This window comes from Aspergillus steynii (assembly GCF_002849105.1).
Source record: "Aspergillus steynii IBT 23096 chromosome Unknown P170scaffold_4, whole genome shotgun sequence".
In the NCBI taxonomy this organism is placed as follows: Eukaryota; Fungi; Ascomycota; class Eurotiomycetes; order Eurotiales; family Aspergillaceae; genus Aspergillus; species Aspergillus steynii.
In genome coordinates, this window is record NW_020194401.1 from 2,680,074 (window position 1) to 2,693,045 (window position 12,972).

Below are 12,972 nucleotides of genomic sequence, written 5' to 3' on the forward strand. Positions count from 1 at the left end.
TTCTTTCTGTTCTGGCGCATGTTTTATTGTCTGAGGGACCATTTCAAGGGAAAAAGGCATTCCGCAATTGATCACTTATGATACCTGACAAATCTACAAATTTAAAAAACACACGCTTCCTTAAATTCCATCCCTATTTATTAAGACAACACAGGTGTTATAATAACGGCTAACCTCCGGAATAGGCACCGTTGAAATTTAAGTAGTTGTGATAAATATATCTTTCGGCCAGATTCAAAAGTGAATTGCTCCCGGGTTTTGTAGATTTAGGTATCAACATGTGTGAAATGCAGGAGAACCTATGCTCTTGTCCGGGCCAAACAGGTCATTCAATTGACAACATCAAGATTAGATTAAACCGTGCCTACCTATTTCGTAGCAAATAGGTACAGGATCTCTGGACCCGCCAAGAAAAGAACTTAATGATAAATCCCGCAGAGTACAGATGTGCATTAAAGAGAGCAGATTCGAAGGCGTCGCCTGTCTATTGTTTGCAACCCAAACACCGAACTAAAGACACATATTATATATACACAGGGTGGGTAAGTGAGTCAGTGACACACGCCATTTCAGCGGCGGTTGCCTGGAGTCTCGTCCTCGTCGCTGTCGTCCATGAAACCCTGCTCGAGCTCGCGACTGAGCCGGCTCTCAGGCTCGGCAGCCGTACTCCGCCGCCGTTCCAGCGCCTCCCTTCTCGCGGGGTCCATACCCATGCCGATCATAAGCTCCCCCTCCTCGTCGAGTATGCTGATGTTGTCGTTGTGGTCCTCGAAGTGGGCCTGCTGTCGCCAGGATGCCGGCAGAAAGAACCGCATCATCGTATCGGCGATGCGATCCCGGAGTGTGGAGGTATGCGCCGAAATCGCGTGCAAGGGGAGATATTGCGAATAGCGCTGCTGATAGCGACGGAAGACCGGGATGATCAAAAACGACAGGAGAAGATAGAGCGCCAGGGAGATGACGGCGGGAATGACAATGGTCTGGCGGAATGCGCGGTAAAGATTAGCGGCGCATGCTTGAAGAAATGCCTAGAGAGATGCAGGAATTCCGACGGCGAAGGACGTACCTTGGCAAAACTGAATGCAGAGCCCATTTTGTACCGGGCCTAGCTACCTAGGGTTTCCGTAGATGTCGATTCGTTACGACCCAAGCAAGACAACGCTTGCAAAGGAATCAAAGGGTCCCGAGAATTAACCCACGGGAACGAATGCCCGGGAAAAAAAAAGCCGGTTCAAGAGGGAATCCGACCGGACAGACTTAATTGGAGGGGGGTGGAAGAAGATGAAGCCGTGGTGGCTCAGCCAGTCCGTCGTAGTAGTAGATCTGGCAGGCAGACAATGCTGCGCCACGTGATCTCCGCCATGATAACGACTCGCTCACTTGCAGAGGGAGAGAATCCTCACGGGGAGGATGTGCAGCATTACGGAGAAATACACCGTCTGCGAGGACCGACTAGGGAACTGTACCTGGCCACTCCTGTCGTCCTGGTCTCCTGGCCACACCCGACCGGAGACCGGCCACGTGACGCAAGCGCCCGACGGGCGACTGGATCACGTGCTGGGCGGCGTTCTAGAGCCGCTTGTCGCCCCCTAAACCCGTGATTGCCCATTATTGAATGGCCGTGCTTCATACCAGGCTCGGCCTTCTGGAAATCGATACCGATCGTTAGGTCATCTGCGATCTGCCTGCACGGTGCGTATGGCCCTGGATTTCCTTCACTCTCTCGCTCTTTCTTTCATCGGGGTGATGGAAAAAAAAAAGGGCATTGATTTCCCTGCCCCCCCCCCCCCCCCCCTCCCCTCTCCCGTTTTAACGCCGCTCCGCAGCGGGTATTCACTAGTGCTGCTGGCCACGAGTGTCAACGACACCAGGTCGCGTGGAGCGGGAAGACTTTATCCCTGTGATTTGACGGAGCGCGAGTGAAGCAAACCATAACTACGAGTGGGGGCTGATCATTCTCCTGGGAATAGACCTGACTGGCGACAAACAAAAGAGCTCGGGGTAGTGGACAACGCTCATGCTGCGCCCTGCATCCCCCCAGCGACGCCCGTCAAGATGCCAACCACCACGTCCGCACCTGACAAATCGAGACAAACCTCGGCTGGCAAATCGTTTTTCGGGAGGAAGTTGCATAAGGAACGACCGGCAGAGGATCGATATGACGGCAGCGGAGGATTCGAGAGTCTCGCGCCCCCGGGGAGTGCGGCCGGATCCCGTTCGTCCCGACACTCGAAACGGTCGTCCGTCCAGTCGGTTGATTATCCTCACGAAGTCGATCCGGCCGGACTTTCAATGACAGCCGGCGTGATCACCTCTATCCCCTTTGAGAGCCTACCCGCCGATACCAAGTCGCCCATCCCGGTCGATTATCTCTCCAAAGCCGAGACGTCGCCACGAAAGGAGCCGTCGCCACACCATCTCGCGAAAGGTGGAGGAGATTTTCACCAATATCCAGCCTGGAACCCGTCAGCCGTCCGAGATACCAATCAGTACTCGCACCCCACCGGGCCGCGTCCACCACCGCATGCCTCGAACGTAACGATGTCTGGGAGCTCGACGGGAGACAGAGGAACACGATATCAGCAGTGGGGACGACCAGGAAGCTCTTCCACGAACGTTGGATTCAGCCACAATTCGTCGTCGACGGTGGATTCTTCCTCGAATTCAAGGATGTCTTTGGACCAAGCCAGCGTCCATTCGTCGCTCTCCTCCAACACGAGAGGCTCAAGCTATTTCTCTTCAGACGGATCTTCGCGCACGCTCACAACCTCGCATTCGGCGGACCGCAACACTTACTTTCCCAACGGGAACTCCAACCGCCTATCCAACGCACAAATGGCCTGGCAGTTAGCTCAGCCGGCGCCCCAGCCGAGACCGAGTAACCCTGAACAATACCTGAGTCGACCGCGAGATGACCGCGTGGTTGACCAGCTTTTCCTCGAGCTGATGCAGAAGCGAGGCTGGCAAAATCTCCCCGAACAAGCCAAACGGCAAATGCTCTCGTACCCGGCTTCGAAGAAATGGACCCTTGTCCACCAGGACCGGCTCACGGAACTGCAAGGAGAGCAGAAGCGGAGGCAGAACGCACGCCAAACTCACGGCCATGACGGCCCATCCGGCATTCTGGAGCGGGCGGATGAAGAGGGGAGTCCGGAGTGGTACGTAAAGAAAGTTATGGACGACTCTATTACCTCGAAACAGCTGGCAAGTTTAAGTGTCAGTCTTAGAACGCAACCGATTAGCTGGGTAAAGGCTTTTGTCGAGTCACAGGGGCAGATAGCCCTGACAAATGTTCTTGCAAAGATTAATCGCCGAAAGGCGTCGGGCCCTGTCCCTGCTCCCCCAACAGGGGACAAGGATCTGGATCGAGAATACGATATTGTGAAATGTCTGAAGGCCCTGATGAACAACAAGTACGGTGCGGACGATGCTTTGTCTCACCAGCAAGTTATCGTCGCGCTCGTGAGCTCACTGCTGTCACCACGATTGAACACGAGGAAGTTGGTCAGCGAAGTGTTGACATTCCTTTGTCACTGGGCCGAAGGGCATGGCCACCAGAAAGTTCTCCAGGCTATGGACCATGTCAAGAACCACCATGGCGAAACTGGCCGCTTCGACGCTTGGATGCGCATCGTCGAGGTCACGATCGATGGCCGCGGGAAGATGGGTAGTTTAGTCGGCGCCAGCGAGGAGTACCGAAGTGGTGGAATTGGAATGGAGAACCTCCTCATGGAATACGCTGTCTCTACAATGCTCCTCATCAATATGCTGGTCGATGCGCAAGAGAATGACGTGCAGCTACGATGTCACATCCGCGCGCAATTCATCTCCTGTGGCATCAAGCGTCTTTTGACAAAGATGGAAGGGTTCCAATATGAGGTTATCGACAAGCAGATCGAACGTTTCCGGGAGAACGAAGCTATCGATTATGAAGACCTTCTCCAACGGGAGGGCAGCAGCATGAAGGATAGTATCGAGGGCGAGGTGAAGGACATGAGTGACCCGCTGCAAATCACCGACGCCATCGCATCTAAGATCAACGGAACTCGGGCGCATGACTATTTCCTCTCGGCCATGCAACACATGCTCTTGATCCGAGAGAATTCCGGTGAAGATGGCCTCCGAATGTACCAACTTGTGGACGCCATGCTCAGCTACGTTGCCATGGACCGACGGCTACCCGATCTTGATTTCCGGCAGGGATTGACGTTTACTGTGCAAAGCCTTCTAGACCGGCTGCACACGGATGCAGAGGCAAGGCAGGTGTATGATGAGTCTCTCGAAGCCCGTCAAATTGCGGAGGCCGCGATTGCCGAACGTGATGAGATGAAGGCGCAGATTGAGCTGGGTGCAGATGGCCTGGTGAAGAAGCTGCAGAAGCAAATCGACGAGCAAACTGGTATAATAGAATTGCAGTCGAGGCAGAACGAGATGGTCAAAGCCGAGCTGGCGGACGTGCAGAGACTACGCGCACAGGAGCTGCAGCGCAACGAACTGGAAACCCGGGAGTTGTATCTGATGCTTCGAGATGCCCAGGACATAGCTGCCTCGAATGCCAAGAAGAGCAATCTGGCAGAAGACGATCCCTCCCAGATGAGGGGGATATTGGACCGCGAGAAGCTTCTGGGCCGGCTAGAAATGCAGCTGGAACGGACCAAAACCCAGTTCAAACTGGAAGGCAAGGTTTGGGGGCAGCACGGGCCTTCGGACCGACTGCGTGAATTGCGAGAACAGATGGACGGAGAACCGGGGCCGAACGAGGAATTCGAGGAACACGCTCGCCGGAATCTCGACAGCAGCGCTTTGGGATCCGCCTACCGCAAGAGAAGCCATGCTCCGGGAGCGGACGGCGATGTCGCTGGCGAGGACCTGCAGGTCGATGACAATGGAGAAGTGATCTACGAGAAGGCGCGCCTCGTGGATCTCCAGCGACCCCGAATGAATCCCGCTCAAGCGACGGGTCTCCTCGGGGAGATCACCTCCAAGGTGCCCAAATTCGATTCCGAGGAAGGGGATCCGAACAACGCCGTTTCCCGACCACCTGATGGTGCCGAGGCCCAGGTGGGAGAGGCCGGTGGTGAAGGCAAAGATGATGAAGCCGCCGAGAAAGCTCAGCCAACAGCTGCAGCTCCTCCACCGCCGCCTCCTCCGCCGCCTCCGCCTCCGCCCGGACTACCTGGGGCTATCCCTCCCCCTCCGCCGCCTCCGCCGCCTCCTCCGCCCCCCGGAGCGGGTGTCGGGATCCCTCCTCCCCCTCCGCCGCCACCTCCCCCCGGAGCTGGGGGCCTCATGCCTCCGCCTCCTCCACCTCCCCCCGGAGCCTCGTTCGGGGCCCCTCCGCCACCACCCCCTCCTGGCGCCTCTGTTGGGGGCTGGAGAGCCAATTACATGGCTTCGCAGGGTCTTCCCTCCAAGCCCTCAGCTGCCATGCCGTCTATCCGGCCTAAGAAGAAACTCAAGGCACTCCATTGGGACAAGGTTGATGCTCCGCAGGTGACTGTGTGGGCCTCACATGCCGCGACCCCCGAGGCGAAGGAGGAGAAATACACCGAGCTGGCTAAACGGGGTGTGTTGGATGAAGTCGAGAGGCTGTTCATGGCCAAGGAAACCAAGATCTTCGGGGGTGGCGCAGCATCCAAACAACGCAAAGACAAAAAGCAAATCATTTCAAATGAGTTGTCTAAGACCTTCCAGATCGCGTTGGCAAAATTCTCACAATACCCTGCAGACGATGTCGTGCGGATGGTCATCCACTGCGACGCCGATATCCTCGACAACATGGTTGTCATGGACTTCTTTCAGCGGGATGAAATGTGCACGATCCCGGAGAATATCTCGAAGCTGATGGCACCGTACAGCCGAGATTGGACCGGCCCGGATGCTGCCAGTTCCGAGCGAGAGCAAGACCCGAGCGAATTGACCCGAGAGGACCAGATTTATCTGTACACTGCCTTTGAATTGCACCACTATTGGAAGGCCCGAATGCGTGCCCTTGCTTTAACCCGCTCCTTCGAGCCGGACTATGAGCACATCTCCTCAAAGCTTCAGCAAATCGTCAGCGTCAGTGAATCCCTGAGGGACTCGGTGTCCCTGATGAATGTTCTGGGTCTTATTCTAGACATCGGTAATTTCATGAACGACGCCAACAAGCAGGCCCAGGGATTCAAACTGGGTTCTCTTGCACGCCTCGGGATGGTCAAAGACGACAAAAACGAAACGACATTTGCGGATCTTGTGGAGCGAATCGTTCGCAACCAGTACCCCGAATGGGAAGGCTTCGCTGATGAGATCAACGGCGTCGTTGCGATTCAGAAGCTTAATGTTGACCAGCTGCGAACGGATGCCAAGAAGTACATTGACAACATCAAGAATGTGCAGGCAAGTTTGGACGCGGGCAATCTCAGTGATCCCAAGAAATTCCACCCACAGGATCGTGTCAGCCAGGTCGTCCAGCGCAGTATGAAGGACGCGCGACGAAAAGCCGAACAAATGCAGCTCTACCTGGATGAGATGATCAAAGCATATGATGATATCATGGTCTTCTATGGCGAGGACAATGCGGACGAGGGTGCCCGACGAGACTTTTTCGCTAAGCTGGCGGCGTTCTTGCTGGAATGGAAGGTAAGCTGCGTCCCTATACGCCTCAGTCCTGGCGCTCTAACGACTCTTAACTAACCACAAATGTACTCTTGGTAGAAATCAAGGGAAAAGAACATGACTTTGGAGGAGTCTCGGAAGCGGACCGAAGCGTCCCTGGCTCGCAAACGAATCAATGCTGGCCTGGCGAACAGTGCCAGCTCTGTTAGCGAAGCGCCCCAGTCACCAGCCACAAGCGGCGCCATGGATTCGCTCCTGGAGAAGCTGCGAGCTGCAGCACCTCAGGCCAGGGACCAACGTGACCGCCGCCGTCGTGCAAGGCTGAAGGAGCGGCACCAGGTTCGGGTCGCCTCGGGACAGAAGATTCCGGATATCTCTGGGTCTGATGGCGCGGATGCTGAGAAGAATAACGCGGAGGAAGGCTCCAGCAATACCGCAGACAACAACAACGATACCGATGTCGCCGACCCTGGACTCCTGAGTCCTGCCGTCCCGGAATCCGATTCGGGTTCGATTGGCAAGGAGTCCCAGGTGTCCGAGAGCGAGGACGTGGCAGATCGTGCCGCCAGCATGTTGCAGGGTCTAAGAGACAATGCCGATGGGGAGCGCACGCGAAGACGGCGAGAAACCGCGGAGGAAGAACGACGCAAACGCAGGTTACGGAGGCGGAATGGCGCCACCAGTGGAAGTAAAGACAGCGCTGATGGCTCAGTTCTGTCCGCCACCGCCGAACCGACGTCACCCCCTCCGACGGATTCAATGGAGCATACCGAAACAATCCCCTCCAGTCCCCCTCCAGCAGAGGATGATGCCTCTCAACCACCTCTGACCCCGGCTATCGTCGTTTCTCCTACGGCCGACCAGCACCTCCGCTCTCCGGGCAGCAATGGCGGCGACGACGACTCCACCGATGCGCCCCTTGACAGGTCCATGGAGCCCTCGGACTGATGTACCTGTTCTTTGTCTCCTCCCCCATTCCTCATAAACCCCCTCGTTCTCCCTAATTTAATGTTTGATAGACCTTACTGATGTCGTCTCGGAAACATTGACTATGTGGTTAAGTGTATAATATCCTTTCTGCCTCAGCGGCGATTTGCCTGGCATACCCTTCGTTTTCCCTTTCCATTTTCTTTCGTTCGTTCGTTGGTTCGTTCTTTCTTTCTTTCTCTTCTCTCTCTCTCTCTCTCTCTCTCTTTTCTTTTCTTTTTTCGTGTTTCTCCCCCTTCGTTCTTTCGATTTGATCCACTCTTCGTCGACCTTTTCTTGTGCTCCTCGTGAACACATTCTTAGCCAGCGCAGTATCACGATCTTCCCTACTCTTCAGTTTTTCCTTATCAAATTTCATTCGACGTTTGTTGGCATTCAGTTTGATGCTGCAATAACTCATGCTTTCAAACACTTCCTTTGGATCCTGTTTCTGTTTTTACCCTCTTTTTTCTCTTTCTGTTCTGTACATAAATCCCTTCTGGCTGCATTGTCGTTTGTCATTATACACGTGGTGGAGAGAATTGGGCGGCGTCTTTCGGTGCGCGGGCGTGGCGAAGGGACGCTCCTGTGATTGGTATATCCTGCATACATCCATCTACTTTCCATATTTCTGCTCTCTGCTTGCGGTCACGTAGTCGACATTGTCTTCACAGAACAGTCCCCGTCCAACTGAAGCCTGTATATCGTGCACGTGATGTGCGAAAATCACGTGAAAAGAGGCCAATCAGAGGCTCCCGGGGCATCTGCTTCAACTCTTTTCCCTCGACTTGATCGTCCTTGGGAGGTATTCTTTGAGCGCATCTCCGCCGAACACCTTCTCTCTGCTCTTTCATCGGTGCCAGTCTTGCGCATGCGAGCACCCGCGCTCCGCAGTCTGCGGAGGGTGATCCCCTTTCGCCCGCCAGCGAGCAGCTGTTCCTCCGCATTGGCTCCGAATAGATCTGGTATCGTCCGCAACCATGTCCCTTCTTTTATCCCATGGCATCGGCAATTCTCCGCCTCGACTCCCACTCGGTTCATTTTAGATGGAGACTCGACCATATACGTCCTGTCAACTGCGCCCGGTCGCGCTGCTATCGCCGTGGTGCGGGCTTCTGGTCCCGGCTGTGTTCAGGTATGCCCCAGATAGCCTGCCATAGGTTGCTTCCTTATGATAATAATCCCATTTAGATCTATCGTAATCTATGTCCTAAGGCACCACTTCCGCGGCCACGGGTTGCGGCAGTGCGCACGCTGTACGACCCCTTAGGAGACCTTACTTCCAACAACAGCGTCCTGGACGCGGGGGCTTTGGTTCTTTATTTCCCGGGACCCAAAACAGTCACCGGAGAGGATGTCCTTGAACTTCATCTTCACGGTGGACCCGCAATCGTCAAAGCGGTCTTGACCGCGATTACCAACACAAGCCGATCGGACTCTCTCATCCGGTACGCGGAACCTGGCGAGTTCACTCGGCGGGCTTTCTTGAATGGCCGGATGGATCTTCCACAGGTCGAAGCGTTAGGCGAGACACTGACTGCAGACACCGAACAGCAGCGCCGTCTTGCCGTCCGAGGGACCAGTGATGCCCTGTCTAAGCGGTACGAGCAATGGCGACGGCAGCTACTCTACGGGCGTGGCGAGCTCGAGGCGTTGATTGACTTTTCCGAGGATCAGCACTTCGACGAATCGTCTGATGAGTTAATTCTCTCCGTCGCGTCGCAGGTGCGTGCGTTGCGAGTCCAGATTGCGCTCCATATCCAGAATGCGTCCAAGGGCGAATTGTTACGCCACGGAATCAAGGTTGCCTTGCTGGGTGCACCCAATGCCGGCAAAAGCTCTCTACTCAACCGAATTGTGGGCAAGGAGGCGGCCATCGTCAGCACGGAAGAAGGCACCACCCGTGATATCGTAGATGTCGGTGTCGACCTGAGCGGTTGGTATTGTAAGCTTGGCGACATGGCGGGCATCAGATCCGAGCACGGCAATACGGCGGGTCAGGACTCAGTTGTCATCGGAGCCGTTGAAAAAGAAGGAATTCGTCGCGCTAAAGCTCGCGCGCTGGAGTCTGAGGTGGTTATAGTGGTGGTCTCCTTGGAGGCAAGCGCCAACGGCGCTGCACCATACCGCGTTTCCGCAGACCAAGAAGTCATCGACGCAGCCAATGATTGTGCGCAGGCTGGCAAATGTCTCGTCATTGCCGTCAACAAATGCGACCGATTACCAGCGGCCGACCGCGCTGATCAACTGCCATCTCCACTGGCCGCCACGCTCGCCACCCTTTTTCCGGCGGTGCCGCGCACGCGCATGTTTGGCATCTCCTGTCGAGAAGCCCAAGAGGAGTTGCCGGGAGAGAAGGCCGATCCGGGCCAACTGCAGGGCTTTCTTCGGGGGCTGATCTCAACATTCGAGGAGATTGCCTCTCCGTTGGGCATTGAAGGGGACGATACTGGACAGTATGACATGTCGTATTGGGAAGATTCTCTGGGAGTGACACATCGACAAAGCTCTAATTTACAAAGATGCATGCAACATTTAGACGACTTCTTGGCCCAGACTTCCGAGGCCCAAACACCGCCGACGTCCGGTGGTTTCCATCACCATCTCAGCCCTGTAGAGACGGACGTGGATATTGTCACAGCGGCGGAGCATTTGCGGTCCGCGGCCGACGCGCTTGCGAAGATCACCGGTAAAGGGGAGAGTGGAGATGTGGAGGACGTTTTGGGCGTCGTTTTCGAAAAGTAAGTGATATCGCAACCGGGGAGGGTCTTGTATCATGACTGACAGCGTGTTTGCGGCAAGGTTCTGCGTTGGAAAATAGGCCGCTCGCACTGGATCAGCCCAACGCAGCCACAGGATCCGCGACGCTGATTCCGCCTGAAAAGCCGACGCTCCATTGTTTCTTCTACAGACGGCTCGTCCCAGACATCGCCTTGGTCTCACGCGTCTTCGTCGTACAGGTCGTTGTAGCCGCCTCGACCCTGCATCAATAAAAGACGATGGACGCCGCAAGCTAGAGCTAGGAGAACTGAATGCGTGTTCTTGCTGGACCGATTACTTCAATGGGGGGCCCGGATCGACTGAAGAGATTGCCCGATCTCGAGTAAGGGTATGTGCGTCAATGGCTCGCAGTACTAGTCAGCTGTCCGGTCGAGGCCGAACTGGAGATGAATTGTAGGAAAGTAATCGTTGGATAGGACGATTGGACGAATTGGAATAACCGTTCATGAGGGACATTGGGAAATCTCTGGAAATTGAGTCTAACTTGGATGTGTATAGTATTTATTCAATGGACCGCACAGGTAATTCCAGACATCGACCGGGAAATCAAGGACAATAAGAAGCAAAGTGAGGTCGGCCACATGATGCACCAGGCATCCACCCGCCGGCTTCAGCTCGCATTCGACGGGATCCTCCGCCCTTTGCTCACTTGGATGCAGACAATCGTGGCGATGTCGAGGGTGACTCACGAATACGGCTCTGCCATTGGCCGATTCGAGAGGCCTCGCGGTCAGGTGTATCGCAGCGAAGAGTCATCTAAAAAAACCACGGAAGAAGGCACGTTTCTCAATGCATTTGTCTAGACCAGGATGCTGATTTATCGACAAAGCGCCCAATGAGTCCAAGGACGTCGGGAAGGGTCGTCATCGCTTTACGCTTCAAAGGCGTTCTCACTTCGGCAGTCCACCAAGGACTATTCTCCTCTTTCTGGATCTCAATGTGGCCTTCTCCGGACGCCAGAGTCTGGCCCTCGGCGTCTGTTCGGAGGAAACCTCGTGGCTCAAGCTGAACCCGATCACCGGGATGCTACCCAGCTCGATGCGTCCGTTGTCATGATATGCGCATTTACCCGGTTACATGGCCGTCGCAAGCTAGCTCCACTAGACACCGGAACTTCGTCCCAGCCCCCTGCTCTTGCTCGCTAAACTAATGGGATGGAAGATAATAATGTACACACGCGCGTCTATGTGATCCTACAGTCGTCGCCTCTAGAAGCCATCAATCATAGCTTCCACACTGCCCAGTCTTTCAGGTCAAGCTCTCGGATGATCCCATCCAGCGGCCCCTGCAGCTCCATGCCTTGTGCCCACAGCTTAGGGCCGGCCATGTAGCTGATGAACCCCTCCGGTCCCGACACCAGAATCATGTTGCGTGGCGGAGACCCGCCGGAGGATGAAGCCGACTTCGTGAGTTCCAGGATTGCGTTTTTCCCGATAAATGCATTTTCCTCGTCGACAAAATAGTCCACCGTGACCTGCCCCGGATACTGGGATTTGAGAGCCTCCAACTCCCGAACCATGGGCGAGACAAGAGTAGTAGAAGCGGACGAGGTAGAGTTGGGAGGAGAAACAGGGTTAGGGGTTGAGCTTTTCGAAAGGGAAATCCCTGAGAACCAAGACCGTTCAGGTTTGGTTGTCGTGGTGGTATCGTTGATTCCGCCGGCGCAATCCTCCCGGCGGCGATTAGCCCACAGAATGTGGATTCGAGGCTTGTGAGTACTGCTGGTGCGGCGAAGCAGCGTATATCCGGCCTGGAGGGCAGGGGCAATGCCGGTCCCTCCGGCGATAAACAACACCTGCTGAGTGTCGGAAGGCACCGGACACTCAATCCGCGGTCCCCGTATTTCAATGGGAGTCCCTACGTCCAGACTATGCAGATACCGGGATACTTCGCCAAAGGGGTCTCTACGGATGAAGAACCGCAATACGTCCTCCTCTTCGCCAGTTGATACTGACGGGAGTGGGGTGTAGTCCCTTCCAATCTGCAACTGTGGCTGCTTAAACATGACGCTCCATACCCCCGTCCTCCAAGCTTCGTCGTAGACGGCGCGGTTGCTCTCATCCGGGTGTGGCGGCCTCAGCGTGAAGACGCTCCCCGATGACGAGACCGGTTCTTTCGACTCAAGGTAGTATGGAGTGAACCGGGTTGGATTTAACGTGGTTGATGAGCCGGAGGTTTGCTGGGACCTGATATACGCACCGGCACCCGCCGCTGCAATACTCACGAGCGCGAGTCGCATCCATCGACGCCGAGGCGGCGGCGGCGGCGGCGGAAATGACGGGGCAGACGCAGCAAAGCGACGTTGCGGGCGAGAGAGGGAGGTAACCGTGGAGCATGGCGAATGCACCAAAAAGGAAGGGCGAGGCTTCATGATCAACACAAGGCCGACAGAGCCGGAATCCTCGAGGAGAGAGAGAAAGAAGATGAAGGTTTGCGGAGAACGAAGGCAAAAAAGGACCGCCGACGCACGGGAAGCCGCTAAGCCCCATTGGGACCGATCGTCATCTCTCCTTCTTCCATTGTTATTTCGCCTGCTTCGTCTCTCCTTCTGCTTCAACCTCCGCCTTTCTCACTGCTGGCTCGCTTGGGACCCTCCGGCGGACGGACACGCTCTCCCTTCCTTTCTCC

At 55.5% G+C, this 12,972-nt stretch overlaps 6 protein-coding genes across 6 annotated transcripts; 3 read left to right on the forward strand and 3 right to left on the reverse strand.

The window, feature by feature from the left end:
- Window positions 1-361: 361 nt before the first annotated feature.
- Window positions 362-1,453, reverse strand: P170DRAFT_437087 (uncharacterized protein). Its single transcript, XM_024849285.1, has 3 exons — window positions 1,067-1,453; window positions 638-980; window positions 362-603 (listed from the first exon to the last, which is right to left on the reverse strand). The coding sequence occupies exons 1-3, from the start codon at window positions 1,091-1,093 to the stop codon at window positions 524-526; spliced, it is 450 nt and encodes a 149-aa protein (XP_024704810.1). The 5' UTR covers window positions 1,094-1,453; the 3' UTR covers window positions 362-523.
- Window positions 1,454-2,055: 602 nt separating this feature from the next.
- P170DRAFT_358940 (formin sepA) lies at window positions 2,056-7,545 on the forward strand (the record flags this gene model as incomplete). Its single annotated transcript, XM_024844324.1, has 2 exons — window positions 2,056-6,621; window positions 6,697-7,545. The coding sequence occupies 2 exons, from the start codon at window positions 2,056-2,058 to the stop codon at window positions 7,543-7,545; spliced, it is 5,415 nt and encodes a 1,804-aa protein (XP_024704811.1).
- A 54-nt stretch (window positions 7,546-7,599) lies between these two features.
- Window positions 7,600-8,131, reverse strand: P170DRAFT_185417 (uncharacterized protein). The gene has a single exon (XM_024842692.1). The coding sequence runs from the start codon at window positions 7,982-7,984 to the stop codon at window positions 7,655-7,657; it is 330 nt and encodes a 109-aa protein (XP_024704812.1). The 5' UTR covers window positions 7,985-8,131; the 3' UTR covers window positions 7,600-7,654.
- Window positions 8,132-8,886, forward strand: P170DRAFT_185416 (uncharacterized protein). The gene has a single exon (XM_024842691.1). The coding sequence runs from the start codon at window positions 8,279-8,281 to the stop codon at window positions 8,711-8,713; it is 435 nt and encodes a 144-aa protein (XP_024704813.1). The 5' UTR covers window positions 8,132-8,278; the 3' UTR covers window positions 8,714-8,886.
- Window positions 8,633-10,752, forward strand: P170DRAFT_437090 (P-loop containing nucleoside triphosphate hydrolase protein). The gene has a single exon (XM_024849286.1). It carries the CDS (start codon window positions 9,061-9,063, stop codon window positions 10,306-10,308), a length of 1,248 nt encoding a protein of 415 aa, XP_024704814.1. The 5' UTR covers window positions 8,633-9,060; the 3' UTR covers window positions 10,309-10,752.
- Window positions 10,753-11,566: 814 nt separating this feature from the next.
- P170DRAFT_447160 (cytochrome b5 reductase family protein) lies at window positions 11,567-12,583 on the reverse strand (the record flags this gene model as incomplete). Its single annotated transcript, XM_024850855.1, has 1 exon — window positions 11,567-12,583. One exon carries the CDS (start codon window positions 12,581-12,583, stop codon window positions 11,567-11,569), a length of 1,017 nt encoding a protein of 338 aa, XP_024704815.1.
- Between the last annotated feature and the right edge of the window lie 389 nt (window positions 12,584-12,972).

Excerpts from the sequence above, each read along its gene's own strand:
- P170DRAFT_437087 (XM_024849285.1), bottom strand. The coding sequence starts at position 1,093 with ATGGGCTCTGCATTCAGTTTTGCCAAG. Across the intron at positions 981-1,066 it reads CTGCATTCAGTTTTGCCAAG|ACCATTGTCATTCCCGCCGT; the intron begins GTACGTCCTTCG and ends GCATTCCGCCAG. Across the intron at positions 604-637 it reads CGAGCCTGAGAGCCGGCTCA|CGACGAGGACGAGACTCCAG; the intron begins GTCGCGAGCTCG and ends CATGGACGACAG.
- P170DRAFT_185417 (XM_024842692.1), bottom strand. The coding sequence starts at position 7,984 with ATGAGTTATTGCAGCATCAAACTGAATGCCAACAAACGTCGAATGAAA.
- P170DRAFT_185416 (XM_024842691.1), top strand. The coding sequence starts at position 8,279 with ATGTGCGAAAATCACGTGAAAAGAGGCCAATCAGAGGCTCCCGGGGCA.
- P170DRAFT_437090 (XM_024849286.1), top strand. The coding sequence starts at position 9,061 with ATGGATCTTCCACAGGTCGAAGCGTTAGGCGAGACACTGACTGCAGAC.